Raw genomic sequence first — 21,344 nt, 5'->3', positions numbered from 1 at the left:
GGATAGAACTTTGAATTGTCACACCTGGGCATGTGCAAAACACACAAACACACCTTTTTCTATCAGGTTATGGACTTTTCATTAGCTGCTTCTTAGTAGTAATTAATTCATATTTTGCATGGGTGCATTTGGTCCCTACAAAGCAAACAAGTTTATTTGGTGGTGTGTAAATAAGGCTCTGAAAGATTTATAAATCTTTATATAAAATCCTTTTCTTTGTCACATAATAAAAAAAGCTGAAAGAATAGATTTTGTTGTACTAAAACAAAGGGATATTTTATTATGAACATAACGACACCAAAATAGACTGAATTTTACAATGATATTACAGAGACAAAATGTTTGTCGATATTGTAAAGAAAGTAGTATTCCTAGGTCATCGCTGCTGAAGACTTATGGCATCTCTTGTCTTTCACTATCTTTATCATTTCTGATGTGTGGTTCGAATGTCTTGGCATTGTAAACCCACACTGTGTCAATTCCTTCTCCAGCTACATCATCAGGAGTCCAAGTGGGAAATGGAAAGCGACAAGCTACTACTTTAGCTGAACTCTGGAGCTCTGTTTGGAGCTTGACTTCAAGCTGCTCCATCTGTGGATAAAAAAAAAATAATTATTAAGAATGTTTGTCTGATCTTAGATTAGATGCATTATCAGGGAAACACACATATATAGATATTAAATATACATCATATTACCATTTGAGGAACCCCAAAGATGACCACATTGGAGTACTCTGAAAAACTGACCTATGAAAGGAGTTTAAAGTCACCATGGAATCAAAATGGACAGTTCGTATTTTTATGGATAAAGCAGTATTTATGATAAATGATTTATCCGTGCACAGCTTTATTTTTGTAAAAGTCATGTGCCCTCGTAATCTTTAATCAAAATTACTGCCCCTCCCATTTGCAACAAGAACTATTCTCTGATGATGCATTTACTGGCACGAGGGCGGGACAACTTGTCACTCACATGAGATTACAGCAATAGCAAATCACAAAGATCCAATAAGTTGTGGACACCTAATTGAATGGACAAAATCAGGTCCTGTCCTACTTTCTTTTTTTTGTTCAAGAAGCTGTTTCACTTATATATTATATGTCACAATAGGATACATTATGACCCTCAAGTGCCATGCTCCCTCCAAAGTCCCCATTTGAAGGGCTCTGCCTAGAGATGCTTACATGACATCTATAGCACATGCACTATTTTTTAAGAGATCATATTGAGCTGTAGCTGCTTAATCAACTGATTAAAAATACAAAAGGAGATCCACATTTAGATTATGATTGACCTGTTCTTACCTTCCAAAGGTCTGAAATATAAAAAGATGTGCTGTGATGAACACCTTCCCTCCAGGCTTTGTAACGGGAGTACCAGACCAGCCATGGGTTCAGCTCAAAGCCAGCTGCCTTGAAGCCTCTTTTTGCTGCAGCGATAACCTACACCAAACCATGCAGGAATACGATTTTTAGGAGATTTTGGGATAATGGTTCAACTATAAACAGGTTACTGTGATTAACTAACATCACATCAATGCTGTTATTTAGTTGAATGGTAATGATATGCCACGGTACTGAATGGTACTCTTTGTTAGTGCAAACTCCAAATTAAAAGATAGTCCGAATCAGGAAACTCACTATCCGTCCATCTCCGCTGCCGATATCCACCAGGGACCCTGATCTATTTTTCAAAACCGTTAGAACGTTTTCAATTTGTGTCCTTGTTGCAGGTACGAATGGCAGACAAACTTTCCTCAATGCTGGAGCAATAAACGGCCCGGTGACTCCATACAGAGCAACCAATGACCCACCGACGACACAAGTTGCAATAATACCGAGTCGTTTTTTAAAAGTACCTTCACCCGCTGATCCCTGTTTATAAGTCTCTGAGCGTAGACTTGATTCTGTGCCAAAGTCAGACATCCTGAAATGAATTCACTGACCTCCTTACTGAATGCCCAATGACAACACGCAGCTTTTGACAGCTGTGAGGTCAGATACGCAATGAGCTAAACATTTCAATACATTAATAACGTTGGCCTGAAAATATACAGACTATAAGTCTACATATTATATAGCTATGTATACAACAACCACATAACTTTCACAGACGAGAGGCATGAGAATCTGTGCATCTACTTATTTGTCCGACGAGACTGGAGCGTCGACATTAGTTCCACTCTCTGTGTCACTTCGTACAGATCAGATGGGAAAATACTATTCATTCAAGACATAATAAAAAGGGAGACATGCAGAAACCCAACCCATTTTTGCTTAAAAACTTTCCACCTGTTAATTTACAGTCATTTTCTGTGGGTATTTTGAGTGGGGAGTGGTGAAAGTTCCTCCCCCGCAATTACTTTTGTAAACCATTGGGAGGCACTATTATGCGGCTCATTACTCATCACAGCATCTTCTGGCGACTGCTGTTTTTTCAACCTTCAATGGCATTTGTAATAAAACATCACTTTTAAATCTTATTTAAATGTTATTATGACGAGGATTACACATTTTTAGAAATGTTTACATGTGGGCTTATGACCACAAAACTGCTACCAATAGGCGAGGAAAGCGGAGGCATGCAGTGAAAAAGAGCATTTTGTTCTAAGGTACATGACATTTTATAATAATAATGCAATAAAATCAGACTGCATAACAACTGTGCTTGTTCGTAATTTTATCAGTAATGTGATATGAGAATGAAAATTGGAGTATGAAGGGTAACAAAGTATAAAAGAAGCACATATGTTCTCACACAGGCATAACAGCAATATACAAATAAATGAAGTCAAAATTAAAACACAATTAATTAAATTAAACCACACAGTTCAAGAGAGAAGCCTGTAACAGATCACAAAAACATACAATGGTAAATATAACCATAACAGTAATGAAAGGACTTTGTCATGTTTTAAATAATACCCGACCCAAACGAAACAGTATGAATCTAAAGTATTTACAAACATATGCAATGATCCTCTGTCCTAATATAATTTCTCGATACTAGGAGTAAAACAAAAGTGCATAACAGTCATTCAATTATATGGAATAGACAGCAAGCACACTGTTCAAGGCAAAACAGGGAAAGAAAACTGACAGTAATACAGTTCAATGGTTCATTTAATTTGATATTCCTTTATGGATGCAAAATGATGAAAATGGAGTGACTAGACAAGGAATTTTGTCTGTCAACAAACAAAACACTACAAATAAAACCAAGACAAAAGACAATAAAGAAACAATCTATCCGAAAGCTGGGCTGATGTGCATGGAAAACCATCAAAAGTCATTGGATATTGACCGATGCACAGTTCTGTCCATTGCAGATCGCCCGTGGCTGGTGGTGGGCCCATCATAAAGTTCATCATCCAGGTCGCACTCTTCAGCCCCATCGTGCGAGTAGCTGTGCTTCATCACCAGAATATTCCTGCGGCCAGTAGGGGTGGCTTGCATAGGGAACTGGGGTTGTGCTGACGCCTCCATCTCTGAGAGAATGGCAGCAGCATCTCGCAGGCTGAGGTCGGTGCGGCTGCCTCGAGTGCTGGACACCCCGGAGCCACAGTGGTGGCCATGGATGCATTTGGAGGAGGTGCGCTGCAATTTGGGGAAATCCTCAGGTAACACCTCATCATCGGATGAGGTTGCTTGCCGTAACGTGCACAGCTCGTAGTGCGGGGGTTCAAAGGCCTCGTGAAGCAAGGTGGGGTCAAATTCATCCCTGCGGATTATGTACTTTTTCCGTGGCTGTTTTACTTGAATGATTATCGACACGGTAAGCAGGATAATCACCACTCCGCAGGTCACTCCAATAATGGTTACATTGGTATTGTCAAGGCTGTCCAGGATAGTGGCTTTTCTTTTCTCTGTGTGAGAGGGGCATTACAACTTTATGTGGTATAGTGTTTTGAATTTAGAAAATAATTACATGACAAATAATTAAATGAATATACACTAACATTCAAAAGTTTGGGGTCGGTAATATTTTTAAATGTTTTTGAAAGTTGTCTTTTATGCTCATCAAGGCTGCATCTATTTGATCAAAAGTACAGTATAAACAGTAATATTTTGAAACATTATTACAATTTATGGATGAAGTGGTGTAGCCTACTAAAAAAAGGGATAGTTCACTCAAAAATGAAAATGCTGTCATCATTTACCCACATGACTTTCATTCTTTTGTGGAAAGTAAAAGAAGATACTTTAAAAAATGTTGGTTTTTTTATTCAATTTTGTTTTGGACCCCAATTGACTTTCATTGTATGGACAAAAAATGTTTTCTTTCATATTCCACAGAAGAAAGAACGTCATATAGGTTTGGAATGAGGGGGGGAGTGAATTATGACGTTTTCATTTTTTTGGACGAATATCCCTTAACTTTTTACTTAATAAGTGGATTATTTACATTAGCTTTGTAAATACATTTGAAAGTATTTAATTTCGGAATATGTGATTATATACCTTTGCAACCATTCTCATCCCAAGGATAGACACAGTTTTGGATACCATTGCACACCAATGTGCGGTTAATACACATGTTGCTATGGCAGAAGAATGCATCTCCATCACAAGGAGCTGAAGAGCAAAATGATAATAATAGAAATGAGACACTACCATATCATACAGTTAAAACTGCTAAAGTGACTCAGTACAGCACTCATAATGTGTTAGTCCAAATATGCAGATAAAATAAGAGGTAAATCACATCTTTAATGCTAAAAAGCAAGCTATATGTGCTACTGAAATGTGTTAAGATAAAAAAAAAAACTGATTTAATGCCTCACGCTCGTGGAAGGTGGTGAAGAGGATACGGAATCGGCTCCTGCGGCTGGTCTCATCGGCCCACATGCGAATCACACCTAATGAAGTCAGCAGCATCACGTCATTGGCCACCGTGCTGCAGAATTTATTCTTCAGATGCTCCACCGAGCTGCTCCCATCATACACCGCCACAAAGTTACGCTTGCACTCGTTCGAGTTCTGCATCTCATAATCCAGAAAGCGCAAATAGATCTGTGCAAGAGACACATTTACAGTCACGCTCAAAAGTTTACATACACCTTGCAGAATCTGCTAAATTTGAATTATTATTTTATTTAATACTGTCCTGAATAAGATATTTTACATAAATATGTTTACATATAGTCCACGAGACAAATTATTCAGGTTTCCAGCATATTTTGCAAAGGTGAAAACATTCACTGATGCTTCAGAAGGAAATGCGATGCATGAAGAGCAGGGGGGGGTGAAAACTTTTGAACAGGATGATGTCAATTTTTTTCTTATTTTATTTAAATATCAAATGCCCTTCAGAAGCAACAGAAGATACTTACATGTTTCCCGGAAGACAAATTAAGTACAATTTACCTTGATTTTTAAATTCAAAAAGTTTTCACCCCCTGGCTCCTTAATGCATCATGTTTCCTTTAGGAGCATCAGTGAATGTTTTCACCTTTTGTTATAGTTGCGTATGAGTCCCTCAGTTGTCCTCAGGGTGAAAAGATGGATCTCGAAATCATACATTCTCTGCTGGAAAGGGTTCAAATATGCAAAAGATGCTGGAAAACTGAAGAATTGGCAGGACCTGGAGGATTTTTCTGAAGAACATCGGGCAGTTTAACTGCTCAAGATAAACAATGGACTCAAGAACAAGCATCACAAAACATTTTTAAAAAGTCGTGGATCATCCAGGTTATGAGAATCAAGGGTATGTAAACTTTTGAATGAGGTCATTTTTATAAATTCAGTTATTTGTTTGGTTTTGTGGACTATATGTAAACATTTTTTATGCAAAATATCTTATTCAGGACAGTACTAAATAAAAATAACATGCATTTTGTATGACCCCTCTTATTTTGTTAAAATAATTAACATTTAGCAGATTCTGCAAGGTGCATAAACATTTGAGCATGACTGTATATTGATATTTGTTTGATTTTATTTTATTTATATGTTTAATTAATTAAGACAGAATAACAGGATATTATTAGAAAGAGAAATGTGGAACAAGATACTTCATAAGAGTACTGAAAGGTACTTTCAGAGTACTGAAAAAACTAGCTTAGACCAACATGTTGGGTTTTCATTTAATTGAATACAGTTGTGAATGGGGGTTTACCTTAGAGCCAGGAGGAGCTCTTATGAACCACCTGCAGTCTACAGCCTCTGTTTGCAATGCTTTGCCCTCTTTCGCAACCATTACAGACTCCACATAGCCCTCTGGCCCGCTCATCTCAAACTCACAAACTACACCATGAAAACACAGCAATGAATCGTGAACTGGTTTTGATATGCAGAGGGTAAACTTAAAAAAACCACTACACTTACTTGGAAGAGGTGGTGGAACTCCAATGTCTTTGAAATCAGGATCTGCAAATATATAAAGAGAGTGAGTGATTAAGGATCAAGTGATTTCATATTCAGATTAGTAGCTTTTCACAAAATATTGTCCTAAATATCAAAATGAGTGGTTGTTGTTGTAAAGATCTCTGCAGAGCAGCATGAATTTAAAGGTTTATGTCATGCTGTTTATCTTCAAAAAACTACACCGTTTTTTAGTTCTCCCCAATTATCTTTCTGCAAAAGTTGGTCTAGCAAGGAAAGTCATGCTGGTTACGAAGCCTGGCGAGGACTAGCATGCAAAACGGTGTACATACACTACCGTCCAAAGGTGTAAGATTTGTAAGATTTTGTTTTGAACAACTGCTTTGAACATAGATAATAATACGAGATGTTTTTTGAGCACCAAATCAGAAGAATGATTTCTGAAGGATCATGTGACACTGAAGACTGGAGTAATGATTCGAAAAATTCAGCTTTGCCATCACAGGAATAAATCACATTTGTCACATTGTAATAATGTTTCACAAGATTTCTTCCTCAGAAAATGGGAACTATTTTAAAAAGATGTTATTTCATTTCCCTGATGGTTTCAAAGACTAACACAGATAAATGAAACACATGTTTTACTTCTCTCCCTGACCTTGAAAAACTTCTATCCCAGCACAATCATTTATTTTCTTTTTGCCTAATAACTGAAACACGTAGGATTAAGGAATGAGAATGATGTCCTGGGGCTTGAGTCGTGATTGTACGTGGATTAATAATCCCTGCACCAGACTCACACAGATTAGGCTGCACAGCGTGAGAAAGCAAAGTAATAAGACATAGGTGTGTTTACAGAAGCCTGTTTGTATTTAATATATTTTTGCACAGTATTTCAGGATTAAACAGTTAATAGACTCTGGCCAGTTTATAATGTAGATCAGTTTATAACTAGATCTAATCTATCATTTCCAAAAAACTCACTGGGATATTTCAGAGTCCTTTAGGGTTTCAATCTAAAAATCATTCAGGGATTCGCCATAATCCTCTCATGTTTTCTTACCTCTGGTACAGCTTGGCTAAGATTATTCTTATGATGATGTAACAGGACGCATGGATGTAGGTCTCTGATAAATCTATGATTTATGATGTGCAGGATTGTATTTTACAGTATTTTTAGCTTTTGTTAAAAAAAAATATTTTTTTTTCTGGTTTCTGCAGTGTGTGGATGTCATGGTGTTTGGCTGTAATGCATGGATTTTGTGTTTCCTTTATTTCAGGGCTCTCAAAATTCACAGGGCTCAGGACAAAGGTCCTCAGGTCCCCTTCCACCAGTCACAGGTTCTCCCTCATGTCCCTGCTTCATTACCTAAATACTGCTTACCTATCTGTTCACTGTTTATTACGATGAACACTGGTGTAATCAGAATTTAAATTTAGCCTAACATCACATAATTAGGGAGACCAGCCCAATTTAGTCAAGACGCACATCATATCTGTCTCGAACCTCAGTCGAATACAGTCAAAAAACACTCACATTTTCATTTTTACTTTGAATGATGTGACTATGAATTCAAAAATATTCTGACAAAACATTTATGACCCCTTTGCAACCCAACAGTAATGCATACTCTATAACAAATTATTTTGGCCATCCCATACACTCTAAAAAAAAAAAAAGACTCCTCATTGGCATTGATGAATTCAATGAAGAAACTTCATCATCAATGAAACCTTTTCATTGGACATAGCTCAAAGGTTCTTTAGATTATAAAATGTTCTTCACACTAAGAAACAAAAAGGTTCTTTTAAGAACTGTTCGCTAAAAGGTTCTTTGGGGAACCCAAAATGGTTCTTCTAGGGCATCACTGCAAAAAACCTTCATTTGGAATCTTTTGGAACCTTTATTTTTTTAGAGTGTAGATTTTCAATAGGATTTGGTGAAGCTGAAGTAGGAGGACAGAGCTCAGGGCATGGAGCAGACTGAGTGTGCTTCTCTGAAGACAAGCTTTCATTAACTGGGATCAGAGAAATCACAAACCTCCCCCACTCAGCTGCTGCATGTGTGCCTGCACTACAAATGCAGGGCCATCAGACCTGAGCACTGAACACAGCATTTACCAAAACAAGTAGGATTCTTAAGAATAAACCATCAGTACCAAAACAACATTATAACTGTGTATGCGTTTTGTTTTGCAATAGATCCAGCAGAGTCCAAAAGTCACAAAATCTGCTATTCAAAACGTAATTTAAACCTGTAACATGCTGAAAAAAATATTTCAGATTTTGCACTTTATAAATAATCAAAAAAAGTTCATTTGTGACATGGATCATCTCGCTCTTTGTACAGACGGTCAGATGTTCTTCCACTGAAGAACAAGATGCTCCTTGTTTCAATCTCAAATCATGATCTGGACAACATGATCATCAGGTTTTACAAAAACTTGTATAAAGAAATGGATAAATAATTGGTTGATAGAGACAAATGCATATACTCAGGTCTGGCGCCATGGATATCCCTGTGCCCCCCTTCCGGACCAGGCCCCCCAACCCCCAAACCCCCCACAACAACCCTCCCCGGCACCGGACCAGAACCCCGGACCTGCATATACTCATGACACAAACAGAACACTTACCTTGGGTGAAATTGTACCGAGCTGAAAATCCAATGGATTCTAGTTCACCATCTGCCACAAATTTTAACCAAAGGTATCGTCCACTGGACCTAACATAATTCGGGCTCTCTTGTCCACAGAAACGGCCGATGATAGGAGAAAAGCTGAAGGGTCCATCCCTGACTTCAATGTGGTCAAACTTACACTCCCACGATGGCTCAATAGCATACTTTTCATCAAAATACAGGTCGATGCATTGCCTTTGAGAAGCTATGGCACAATTAAAACTTCTAGTTAGATATAGAAATATGACTCATTAACAATGATCAAAATGTAAGCTGAATAACCTTCAATTATGTATATGCATTCTCGGTCAGGAGGATATTTCTCAGGATAGTTAGGAGATGTAAAAATTCCTCCATCAGAATCTTTGACCCAAGAACCGCACAATCCCGCCGTTGTCACACCTGAGTTGTTTTCAACTGAAGAGACAAAGCATTAAGAAGACTGCCATGAGATTAAAACTACTTGGATTAAACAACTACAATGTGCATTGTTAGAATCAGTCAATCCTGATTTTGCACAAGATCACAATGCCCTTCTTGCCCAGGTCATTGTTAATAAGAGATAATTACCTACAGCTTTCTTCGGTGGTGCTGTTGGTGCTCCAGAAAATCCAAGATTGACAAGACTTGCAACGACTGCTAAAATAAATAATAATGATCAGAAATAATGATGGTCAAGAATAGCTTGCTTCATGCTTAAAAAGTTCTTAAATGTGCCAATACAACTCTAATGCACAACATGTATACTGTCTTTGCATTTAATGTTTATACTGTGTAAGTGTTTTTGTTACTAATTCCTATCTATCTATCTATCTATCTATCTATCTGGCTTTTATCACTGCATTGTCAAAATTGAGGACGGCATACAGTACACTTCGATGTTTCCTCAGTCAATTGTGACATTATGGTTTCTGTATGTCCCGTACATAAATAAAGACTAGGCTAAATAACAAATAATTATCCAATGTACAACGACATGTTAATCAGCGTTTTACAACTTTATAACCACTTTTGCAAGTGTATGTTCTAACTGCCACTTGAGGTTTAGTGATATACTTGCTTTCGTGTGAACATTGCAAATAGAATTACACATTAAATATAAGAATATGGCTTAAACTTAACGGGAATAATGCATGTATTGTTCCCAATAGGTTACTAGGTCGATAGCAATAAATGAAACATAACATACGTTCGTTTTCTATAGGCTAACGCACTGTTTTGATATTTACTCACCAAGAAGCAGTTTTACCCGCGGCACCATGATTCTCCCCAAGGGTTTCAACTTTGAATTCCATGAAATGCGAATTGTAGTGGCGAAGCGAAGGATAAATTTTAGAGACAATATAACTACAATATATAAAAGTCCGTAATTAGAAGAGGCTGCTTGAAGGACGCGACCCAAATTATGTGAGATTCATTGCAAAAATTGTTGCGGCTATTCCCAGAACTCGCGGTGTAGTTGAAGACTGTTTGATGGAACAGGTTGAACACAAATATCTGCGTAATCCGCCTCAGTGCACAGAAGACCTGCGGACATGAAGAGTGGATTAACAAGATCCCTTCTCTCATACGTGGACAGACTTGGCTAACAACGTCGTGAATATATTCTAAATGCAGTAGGCTGCCTCAGATGAAGTTTGTCCAAGTAGCCCATTGTTAACTAATGATTTGCTGATTAAAGTTGGCCTAATACTTTGTGCACTTTGAAATATGGTGGTTTGACTGTCGTGTGCCAAATGAAAATGTGAGTTTTGTCAAGTTCCTGTAACAGCGTAGGCTATTAGATGCACCTAACGATAAGACTGTGTTCAAGAAACTAGATGTACAGTAATGTGGAGGAAATAGTGAAAAATAAGACACTAATATGGTCCCAAATGCTTTCTAAACTGGCATTCTCTGTGGGAGTGCTTTTCATTAGCATCTTGTAAACAAGAAATAATGGATGCTCCAGAACTGGGAAATACTGCAAAAGAACCTGCTTCAGTCGGCTAAGTCTCTCATCTTTTAGGTGGAAAGTAATTTAATTAGCACACTGGGTCATAAGAACAAAACTATTAATTGAAATGGTATGGCACTGAAATTTGTGGTGTGAAAGACGATTAATATAAATAATCTGCAGTAAATGTGCATTTAAGAATAGCCCATAATCACACTTTAACAGCATGTAAAACTGGTGCATATACACCCCAACTGATTTAAATCTATAACTATAGTTACTGCAAAAGGTATCTCTACAAAATATATCTCATAAAAATTAATTAACAGTTCTGACCACTGAATCATATTTTATTTTCATAAGGTTATGTGTGAACAAGTCTGAATTCTAAAACATATTGAAATTTGAAACATCAGAGAAGTGAAAATAAATAAATGTACTAGTATTTTAGGTTCAAAGACAAAAACAACCAGGATGTTTTAGTCATTATAACATGCTATCTTTCTAACTTTTATTCTGGCTGCAGATATCTATTTAATATAGGCCTATATCATTTTCATCCCTTTAAATACTTTGGTCAGTTCAATAATAATTTATTAATACATTTTTTCATATTATTTATTTGAAAATAAAATTGATTGAATTTAGATTTTTAATAGAGCGTTTTCATGTCTATCCTTATATTGTTCAAATGGTCACGGTTGATATGAGATTCAGAAAGTAATTAGTATAAGCAATTTTACTTACTTTTTAGAGAGAGTAATTAGTACAGTAATCTAATTACACTGTTGAAAGATGTAACTAGTAGCTAGTATATAACTACTTTTTATTTTTATATAACTACTTTTGCACGTTTATGTTATGATTTATAGCCTATAGGTTTATCGGCTAGCCTACATCTTTCATTTGATGAACACAGTCTCTGCATGTGTGAATTCAAATTTGAAGAGCTTACAGTTTTTCTGAATTGCTAAAACACTAAATCCCATTCTCTGAACCAAATTCTCAATAGCCTAAACCAATTTGTCGAATAAATCACTCTTTCTGTAAAACATTAAACAAGTTCAGGTAGTTAAAACACTGTTTGCAAATCTCATGCACTCTTTTCAAAACTCTAAACACATATTCACTCACTAAAACACATTTCACACTGTGATGCACTTATGTTTCAAAAATGCTAAACGCAGGGAAAAGTTAAACACAACTCCAACACAGTTGTCATCGTTTACACACAACGACTCAAAATTCTAATGATGTGATCAAACCAACTGTACATACAAGTCAGTTCAGTGTCCCAAAATTGACTCAAAATGTTGCACTGAATGTTGAAACCAATAATGGATGGTAACAATATAAGAGGGAGAGAAGGAAGAGTATGTGTAAAAGAGGTTGTGAATAAGGAGGAAGAGGATGAGGATGAGGAAGAACAAGGTGTGGAGAATGTTGTCAAGGCTGGATCTGGCTTTAGGATTTTTCCCTTTGCCTGCCATGATGATATTGTCTGTGATGTGGACAAAGTCCTCTGGCCGGACCCAACATGAAGACATGATGCTGAAGCAGAATCAATCTCTCATTGACCTTGATTCTGCAGTTGCACAAATCTTCTGAGTGACTATAACATGCTTTTCATTTAGAGTTATAAAACTGTAACCTTTTTGGCTTTTGCAGTTGGGGCACTGTATTTTCACAGTATGCAAGAGATGAATATACAGACATTCGATGGGTCTATATACAATATCCATTATAATACTACACTTGCAGTGCATACAGTATCATTTATTCACCTTACTACTGTACGTTGTCATTACTATACTTTACGTAATTGGAAAATTAGTTTACTTTGTTACAATATGCTTTTTTTCCTGTAACTGAATGCTTTGGTTTTGTGAAACCAAAATTTGGTTTTGTGTTTAATGTTTTGAGAAAGTGAGTGATGGTTTCAAGAAATGTGTTTTAGCAATTCAGAAAAACTGTAAATTAAAACTAGCGAAGTATTACAGTTTTTCTGAATAGCTAAAACACATTTTTTTTAGTTTTTTACAATCGCTATGACAGATTTTTCAATACATTTAACAAGTTTCCTAAACTCTTAACGCACCAACACACCTAAAACACACAATTGGCAAAACGGTTAATTTCATGCTCAAAATCACACATTGTAAACTAAACTCCGAAACTAATTTTCAAAATACAATAATACACTAACACAATACACTATGTCTAACAAAACACTGCAAACATGTTTCAAAATCAAATAATTATCCAAAACACTAACACATGTTCTCTTCCAACAGGAACATTTAGTCAATCATAACACAATGACAAAAAAAAACACTAACATCAGATGGAATTACAGAAACTACATTATTTTATATGTGTCAGGTATGCCCTTATACAACAGACAGTATATTGTATTGATCATAGTTTGTGTTTTGCACTGCAGTTTTTTTTTTTTTTTTGAAGTCTCTACATTTTTGTTTTGTTTAATGCATGCATTTTGTTGTTGTTGTTTTTTTGTTTTTTGCAGCAGCAGAAATTCAATACAACAAAAGAAATGACCCTTCCTAGAGTAGCTTTAGAGAATGTATGGTTTATGAAAAAAAGAAGACAGAGACAGAATTGCTGCAGTAACAGCTTTATTTGCAACAGGACATTTCTGCAAGATAACAAAAATATGCATATAGCTGCCATTTACAGTATTACTGTATGTGAAAATACAAAATATACAAACAGAAAAAGCCATCTTCTAATCTGCCCGGTCTTCTGCATTTGTCCACGTTCTCATCCACATCACACCTGATATCTTCCCTGGCAAGGCATCTTGGGAAGAATCTTTTGGCTTGCCTTACTGTATCCTGGCAGTGTTCAGCTGTGATGTCTTGGTATACAGCATCTTTTGCATACAGGAGGGACATTTGGTCCTGTGGACTATGGTCAAAAACCTTTCATCTCCAGGCTAAGAAAACTCCTCAATGGGGTTGAGGAAAGGGAAGTAAGGGGCAAGGAAAATGGACATCATCCTCTGATGGGCGTCAAACCAGGCTGTGACTAGACGGGAATGGTGGAATGCCACATTGTCCCATATTTGCATAACTTTATCAGCTGTTTCTCACTAGCAATGGAATAATGTGAAAATACAAAATATACAAACAGAAAAAGCACCAGAAGAATAAAAAAAGAAATAAAAAAATAGTCATCTTCTAATTATTTGCATAATTCAATCAGCTGTTTCTCAGTAATAGAATAAAATACAGGGGATATATATTTGTGTTTCAGTTCACAATATAAACAGCTGTTTACCTTGACTTTACTGTAAGGTTAGGTTTAGAACATGGTGTTATCTGTTCTGACATACAGTGTTAAAGCATTGGTAAATTTGGCAGTAAAAATCCATTGTTTTGGTCTTGTTTGAGCTTGTGTGTAAAAGAAGTTCAAGCATTTTAAATTTGTGTTAACTGTATGCATTTTGTGTTAAAGCAACAAGAAATGTGTTAATAGTATAGCTTACACAGATGGATGTAGTGCTAACTGTGTTAAGAGTTTTGGAAAATTGTTAAATGTATTGAAAAATCTGTCATAGCAATCGTAAAAAACTGTAAACTATCACTCACTTTCTCAAAACATTAAACACAAAACCAAATTTTCAAACCACATTCAGAGAACCTCTGACTCTTATGGCAAAATCAAACAATTGCCTCAAAACCATTTTATCTGTGCTCAAACTCAAACAATGCTTTCAGATCATACACACAGCAAGGCAAAATTATAAACACTACAGATCATTCATTAGACACTGCATCAAAAAATGGAGAACCCTGAATCCAAAGCATGCAGTTACAGGGAAAAAAAAGTATATTGTAACAAAGTAAACAAATTTTGCAATTACGTAAAAAAGTATAGTAATGACAACTTAAACAACAGAAAAACTGTAATGCTTTAATATCTTTTTACAACCACTGGATGGAGCAATAGCACATCATATTCCGTTTTTTACTGTAAACACTCACAAACAATGGGATGTCACCAGTGTACAGCCATTGTCCTCTTACAGCATTATGTTGAATTTAATTTGGCGATAAATGCTGAGCAGACCTTTTAAAGTTAATAAAGTGGTATAATAAGACATTTATTTACAGTAAATTGGATACTTTTAAGGAGATGTAGGCAATTCATTCAACGCACAAATCCTTAACGTTTATCCTTCTACAGATTTGTCGTAGTTGTGTCGTGATGGTTTTCAAAGCACCGATTAGTAATAAGGTTATTCTAATTATATGTGTAATTTAGCTGTGATGCATCAGTTTTGGATTTGAACTTGATTGTAAATTATTGCGCAATTTAAAAACTTTAGCACATGGAGAAAATTTAGGGCGTTGTTTTCAAATAAGGCGTGCGCGCGCTGTCTGTGTGTGGATAAGAGAGAGAGAGAGAGAGATTGAGAGAGAGAGAGAGAGAGAGAGAGAGAGAGAGAGAGAGAGTTGCTGTCGTCTTCACTGATCTCCTAAGAGTGGCCGTTAGTATTTTTTGCTCAGAGGTCTTCCACAGTCATGTTGAGAGCCAGGGAACAGGGCTCTTTGGCCGTGCTGGCTTCCACCCTTCTTTTGGGATGCGGCGTTGCGTTTTCCCTCGGACAGAATGACACAGAACCGGTAGTTTTGGAAGGAAAATGTTTAGTGGTGTGTGACTCGAACCCGTCCGCCGAAGGAGGAGTGACCTCGTCGTTTGGGATATCTGTCCGGGCTGCTGGTGCTAAAGTGGCCTTTTCTGCTGTCAGAGGAACTAACCACGAACCATCAGAAATGAGTAACAAGTCCATGACAATCTACTTTGATCAGGTCAGACCTTCTTTTTTTTTTTTTTTTTACATTTACGCATATCTGTGAGTTAAGTTGGCTGTAACATTAAAAACATTTTAACTAAGTGAACACACACCTCTTTGCAGGTACTAGTGAACATTGGAAATCATTTCGATCTTAAGGCGAGTGTATTTCAAGCTCCTCGTCGAGGCATTTACAGCTTCAGCTTTCACGTTGTGAAGGTGTACAACCGACAGACAATCCAGGCGAGTCTATGTTTACATTTGCTTCTTTTTACATCGGCTTTTTTTTTTTATCATTGCATATATTAATTATTCATTTCTGGCTATAGCATTTGCTGCTGGTACCGTTTCCAGTTTTACTAATACATTTATTTGACACTAGCTACTATTCATTCTATAATTTAATAGTTACTGCGTGTTCCAGTTTTCTTAGTACTAATTGAATATTATGTATTCCAATTGTAGGCTAACACTTACTAGAAAGATTTTAATTGAACTGTATAGTATCATTCTGACTAGTCATTTCATATGACAAAACAATGGTAACAAATAAGAAAAGAAATGTTACTAGTACCATTAAGGATAGATACTTGTGTCTCATAAATATGTACTGCACTGTATTACTTGCAAAGCTGGAATACATGTTAGTAACTCTAGTTAGAAATAGTAAAATTGGAATAAGTATCAGCAACAATTGGAAGTCATTACTAGTCTAAAGGTAATATTTCAATTGGTAACTTCATACCAGTAAAACAGAATAGTTTATACTTTTCACTGTTGGAATAGAAGGAAAGAAATGTATGAATGTAATGAATAATACTAGTGGCTTATTAAATTGAGACAAGCCACTACTGGAATAAGGACTATCTAACTAGTACTAATGAAAAGTTACAAGCTTTATATATACCATATACAGTTTCGTTCTATGAAGTAAAGGTTAATCTGGCTTGTTGTAATGCATCTGATCGCATCTTGTGTTTCCATGCCATTAGGTCAATCTGATGCATAATGAATACCCAATAATATCTGCGTTTGCCGGTGATCAAGACGTGACCCGGGAGGCAGCGAGTAACAGTGTTCTTCTTCACCTGGAGCGTGAAGACAGACTCTATCTCAAACTAGAGAGAGGGAACCTCATGGGCGGGTGGAAGTACTCCACATTCTCTGGCTTCCTTGTTTTCCCTCTCTGATTGAATATAGCCCACTTTAAATGGCCCAGACTGAAGACCAAGGGACATTTCCATATCTGCTTTCAAAAATAAAGGTAGCAGAGAGAACATGGAATGCGTTCTAGCTTATTTTATTTATTGTTAGGATCTGAAGAAATGTAATGAGTTTGTATGTATGTGTGTGTGTTTAACTATTTGTGAGATTTAAAAGCAAGTAGGATAGTGACAGTATTTGGACCAATTGATGTCTGCGTATTGCTTTGGAAAAGAGCGGTATGTTGTTGTCAATGACATTTTTGCATTCAGGAGCATATTTTGCACGAATTGTGTTTTGTAATGTGCTCGTCATTGTATTTTTTTGTATAGCCCTTATAAATTTGTTGTTCAATATGAACGAAGTAAGTACAAAAACAGATATTTCTCTTTAATCGTTGTTGTTTGGTTTAATGCATAGATAAGCAATGATATCTTGCATTTTATATTACTTGAATGTAAATATACCATATCATAAACAGAAGGAATGTATTTAAAAACTCATTTAGGGCTTGAAAGTTTGATTTTGCAAAAAGGCAATAAAGTAATGTAAGAGAGTGGAGGAAAGAAGAAAGCAACGCTGTCCGTGGTGCTGAAAACAGATGTCCGTCAAAAAATGCAATCTTGTCCAGTACACATATGAATTATTTATTTAATTATTACTTAGAAACACGCAGTGCAACATTTATCAGTTACATTTGTTCTGAATACAAACAGTATGTCACAATTTGAGAACAGCGTATACCTTCAATGGCTACCAGGTAGACTAGATCTACAGATTCAAGTGGTGATTTTATAATCTTAAAAGTTGCATTTAAGAGTAATTTTGTACCAAGAGTGTATAAAAATATCTGATTAAGTCTATCAACGGGGCAGTTTTAGGAAGGATGAAAGCAACACCCACCTACAGAGATCAATATGTGCACAAACTAGAAAGATATAGACACCATGCAGATTTGTTGTCTCTTTATTGAGGGCAGGGCAATGGCATAGCATGTGTTTCAAGATCATGTCTTACGCAACAGTGAACTTTAAAGATTTAACATTTATAGCTTTATATATATTTCAAAGCATGGCTGGGAAATGGGATGGAAATTAGGTAATTTATTACCAAGGGCACAATTAAAATCTGTGAAGACAGCAATTTTTGGAGGTGAAATGCAAATGTGATGAGGTATGAGAATGATGTGGGCGTTAAGTGTTAAACAGTGAAATATTCCTTCCAAGAGTAGAGCTTAAAAAGACACTTGCACATATTTTCACCGATCAAGACCGTCACATTTTATTGTATCAGTATATACAGTGTGGAATGTTTCAGGGAGTAACGAGTGGTTATGTTAGATAATAATTCAACATTTGATTTTATGTTTCACCTCATGATCAGACCGTGAACCTTTAAAAAGTAAGAAAGAAAAAACAATTTCTCTCTCTTGTCTGTCTTGGAATTGTCGTTTGATTTGGCTTGGAAGTAAACATTGCCCAAAGGCTAAAAGCTGTCTAATGTCTCTATCTGACCTTTCCTTTTCATAAAGATGATTAAGAATGAAAGCATGACTCAACAGCACATGTCGCTGCTAGGTCACTAAACATGACTTTGGTTTTGGGGGACAAAATGCAGAAAATGTTTTTATGCATAATTCTTTCATTTGTCCTTTAAGAACATAAATCTTGTTTCTAAAACATACTGAATTCTTATACGTATATACAGTATGTCTCACCCCCAAAAGTCATGATTTAATTACTGTAATAATTATGTTGAATGAAATATCATGATTTCATAGACATAGTGCACGCTTTACTCATGGCTTGTACTACTGGGTGTTGAAGAATACTTTGTCTACTTTATCATTCAATTGTTTATCATACTAGACCTATGGCCAATTATGTGAACCAGAGCTAAGAAATGAAACCAATGGAAGAATAAGAAATCTGCAGTGACTTAAAAATGCTCAATAATTTTAGTTTCTAAAGTAGCCACCCTTTGTCTAGATTACAACTCTGGGCATCTCTCCACCAACTCCCTGAGGTGCATCCTGGGATGCCGTTAACCGTTAAGCAGCATTTGGCCTGGTAAGCTGGACACTTGTTGGCTGTTGCCCCATCATCTGGTCCAACTCCATTTTATTTACTGATTTATTTTGTTAGCTTTGTAAAGACAAAACCAATCTTAAGCATTTATGCTCCTTGAAATACAGTTTATAAGAATGCAAAATAGAAATTCATGGTCTTTTGACCATAGAACTGTCTACATACACTAACGTTTGGAGTCCACGATTTTTCAATGTATTTGAAAGAAGTCTCTTATGCTCGCCAAGACTGCATTTATTTAATTAAAAAAATATGAATTAAAAAATAAATACAATTTTACGATTTAAAATAACTGTTTTCTATTTTAAAATGTAATCTATTCCTGTAATGGCAAAGCTGATTTTTCAGTATCATTACTCCAGTCTTCAGTGTCACATGATCCTTCAGAAATCATTATAAAATGCTGATTTGGTGCTCTTATTATAATCAATGTTGAAACAGTTGTGTCGCTTAATATTTTTTTCCAGGATTCTTTGATAAATAGAAAGTTCAAAAGATTTTCAAAAGTTTTTACATTATAAATGTCTTCACTATGAATTTTTTGACCAATTTAATGCATCCTTGATCAATAAAAGTATGATTTCTTTAAAGAAAAATCTTACTGACCTAGTAGTGTAGCTGCCCAAATGAATATCGTCTGATTGTGTGTTTGCATTGATCTACTGAAATAGATTTGATCAGATGGTTTAGTGACAGACCAGAACCCAGCAGAGCAGGGAGTTGTGTAACTTTACACATAAGGTCACAAACCAAAGGAATAACCTAGATGAGATAATAAGATGGGATCCTATAGTCTGGCAAATACTTAATTTTCTCCAATACAAAAATAGCCTTAATAACAAAATGCATGTGTGGGATCATTCTAGATCGCTTCAGACCTTTGGCAGCAAGCATTATGCATTGAAGAGTCGTTGTCCTATGAAGAAAATTGCTGTATATTTTTGCACTGCAATGAATGATTTATTGACCAGATTCTACACTTAACACCCCATTGAAAAACACATTCTCATTTGTTATCTCAGTTAAATGTGTTACCTCTCTTGTCTGGTGAAAAATCCTAAATGACCTATCAAGCAAATCAATTTTCAAGTTCTCCCTTTGTCCCTCTCTCTCTCGCCATCAACAGGAACATATTTCATGTCGCTGCATCTATCTTTGGGCTGTAATGTGTGTTAGTGTCCTCTGTCCCCGTTCAGATGGTAAAGGCACAGCCTCCTCATCTTTCCAGCATGAGTGCAACACGGGGCCTTTTGATGTCCGTACCCCTTGTGGGATGCATGCTGGGAGAGCCCGAGTGGCAAAGCACCGGTCCAATCTGTGACCCACTGACACATGGCATACGCAGCTCCATAATCAGCCCGAGCACTGCAGACTCACGCCAAGCTGGCCTTTACAGGCATTAGGGACAGAAGAACCCACGGCCATCTCTACCGGGCATTTAGCTGCATCAGGATATCAACTCTCAGCCTGCTGCTTCCTGTGCTGGAGCACGCATAGCCCAAGCAAGATATTAGACAATTGGAATGGAACAAAATAGTTTGAGACACTAGATTTTGTCTTTGAATCAGAATGATTTTACTGTAAAGATGAGAATAAAATGAAAAGCATGCAACTCTGCTTGCAAGAGGCAGATATTGTGCTGATGGCACCATCGCTTACAGTTGTAGTAATTAAAACATAATTAGGTGTTAGGCTCCTCTGTGCCTCCATTACACCTGGAACACTACCATCAATCTTCATTACACCTTGACATTGCATTAACCCGCTGAATAAGCTACTGTACAGTACTGATGCTTCCCATATTACAGTGTTTTTACATATTATGCTGTAATCATTTACTTATTTTTTTGTAAAAAAAAAAAAAAAGATATATATATATGCATATATGTGTGTATTTTTAAAATATACATATTAAATATACATTTATTTAAAGTTAAATATTAAACAATGCTACACACACACACACACACACACACACACATATATATATATATTCACATGTACACAATTTGTATATATATATATATATTTATTTACATATGTAAATAATTAATGCAAATGCCAATGATTAAATATCTGTATGGAAAAATTAATTATATTTTATTTGTTTAAATTATATTTAATAAATTAAATGTATATATTTTTAATAGTTAAAAAAAAAAGTATATATAATTTATTATTATTGTCAATAAATAAGCATCATTTGTAGGATTTTTAAATAATCCTATAATTTTATATAATTTATATTTAATTTAATGTATTAATAATAATAAACAAAGACAATACTTTTAAAT

The 21,344-nt window shown here is 35.9% G+C and overlaps 3 protein-coding genes across 7 annotated transcripts; 1 reads left to right on the top strand and 2 right to left on the bottom strand.

The window, feature by feature from the left end:
* Window positions 1–247: 247 nt before the first annotated feature.
* Window positions 248–2,316, bottom strand: atpsckmt (fATP synthase c subunit lysine N-methyltransferase). 2 transcript variants are annotated; one of them, XM_079877390.1, is made up of 4 exons: window positions 1,643–2,316; window positions 1,307–1,444; window positions 698–748; window positions 248–591 (listed from the first exon to the last, which is right to left on the bottom strand). In XM_079877390.1, exons 1-4 carry the CDS (start codon window positions 1,925–1,927, stop codon window positions 394–396), a joined length of 672 nt encoding a protein of 223 aa, XP_079733516.1. In that variant the 5' UTR covers window positions 1,928–2,316; the 3' UTR covers window positions 248–393. The 2 variants fall into 2 exon arrangements, with proteins under 2 accessions (XP_079733516.1, XP_079733517.1); XM_079877391.1 differs by lacking the exon at window positions 698–748 and having other exon boundaries at window positions 1,643–2,205.
* Window positions 2,317–2,610: 294 nt separating this feature from the next.
* On the bottom strand, window positions 2,611–10,542 carry LOC307162133 (neuropilin and tolloid-like protein 1). Of its 4 annotated transcripts, none has more exons than XM_079877229.1 (9): window positions 10,239–10,536; window positions 9,576–9,641; window positions 9,288–9,422; window positions 8,962–9,210; window positions 6,329–6,370; window positions 6,120–6,247; window positions 4,786–5,014; window positions 4,463–4,576; window positions 2,611–3,867 (listed from the first exon to the last, which is right to left on the bottom strand). In XM_079877229.1, the coding sequence occupies exons 1-9, from the start codon at window positions 10,264–10,266 to the stop codon at window positions 3,284–3,286; spliced, it is 1,575 nt and encodes a 524-aa protein (XP_079733355.1). In that variant the 5' UTR covers window positions 10,267–10,536; the 3' UTR covers window positions 2,611–3,283. The 4 variants fall into 4 exon arrangements, with proteins under 4 accessions (XP_079733355.1, XP_079733354.1, XP_079733352.1 ...); XM_079877228.1 differs by having other exon boundaries at window positions 2,663–3,867; window positions 9,576–9,644; window positions 10,239–10,542; XM_079877226.1 differs by having other exon boundaries at window positions 2,663–3,867; window positions 9,580–9,644; window positions 10,239–10,542.
* A 4,806-nt stretch (window positions 10,543–15,348) lies between these two features.
* Window positions 15,349–18,450, top strand: cbln2a (cerebellin 2a precursor). The gene is made up of 3 exons (XM_079877435.1): window positions 15,349–15,776; window positions 15,884–16,003; window positions 16,753–18,450. Exons 1-3 carry the CDS (start codon window positions 15,489–15,491, stop codon window positions 16,948–16,950), a joined length of 606 nt encoding a protein of 201 aa, XP_079733561.1. The 5' UTR covers window positions 15,349–15,488; the 3' UTR covers window positions 16,951–18,450.
* Window positions 18,451–21,344: the final 2,894 nt, after the last annotated feature.

This window comes from Squalius cephalus (assembly GCF_949319135.1).
Source record: "Squalius cephalus genome assembly, chromosome: 7".
NCBI lineage: Eukaryota > Metazoa > Chordata > Actinopteri > Cypriniformes > Leuciscidae > Squalius > Squalius cephalus.
The sequence above is the reverse complement of the archived record's forward strand: the minus strand, read 5'-3'. Positions and strand labels throughout refer to the sequence as shown.

Coding starts and splice junctions, on each gene's coding strand:
- atpsckmt (XM_079877390.1), bottom strand. CDS start 1,927: ATGTCTGACTTTGGCACAGAATCAAGTCTACGCTCAGAGACTTATAAA. Junction 1,445..1,642: donor GCAGCGGAGATGGACGGATA/GTGAGTTTCCTG, acceptor GGTTTGGTGTAG/GTTATCGCTGCAGCAAAAAG. Junction 749..1,306: donor ATATTTCAGACCTTTGGAAG/GTAAGAACAGGT, acceptor CTCCTTTCATAG/GTCAGTTTTTCAGAGTACTC.
- LOC307162133 (XM_079877226.1), bottom strand. CDS start 10,300: ATGGAATTCAAAGTTGAAACCCTTGGGGAGAATCATGGTGCCGCGGGT. Junction 9,645..10,238: donor GCGGGTAAAACTGCTTCTTG/GTGAGTAAATAT, acceptor TATTTATTTTAG/CAGTCGTTGCAAGTCTTGTC. Junction 5,015..6,119: donor GAGCTCCTCCTGGCTCTAAG/GTAAACCCCCAT, acceptor TCTCTTGCACAG/ATCTATTTGCGCTTTCTGGA.
- cbln2a (XM_079877435.1), top strand. CDS start 15,489: ATGTTGAGAGCCAGGGAACAGGGCTCTTTGGCCGTGCTGGCTTCCACC. Junction 15,777..15,883: donor TGACAATCTACTTTGATCAG/GTCAGACCTTCT, acceptor ACCTCTTTGCAG/GTACTAGTGAACATTGGAAA. Junction 16,004..16,752: donor ACAACCGACAGACAATCCAG/GCGAGTCTATGT, acceptor CCATGCCATTAG/GTCAATCTGATGCATAATGA.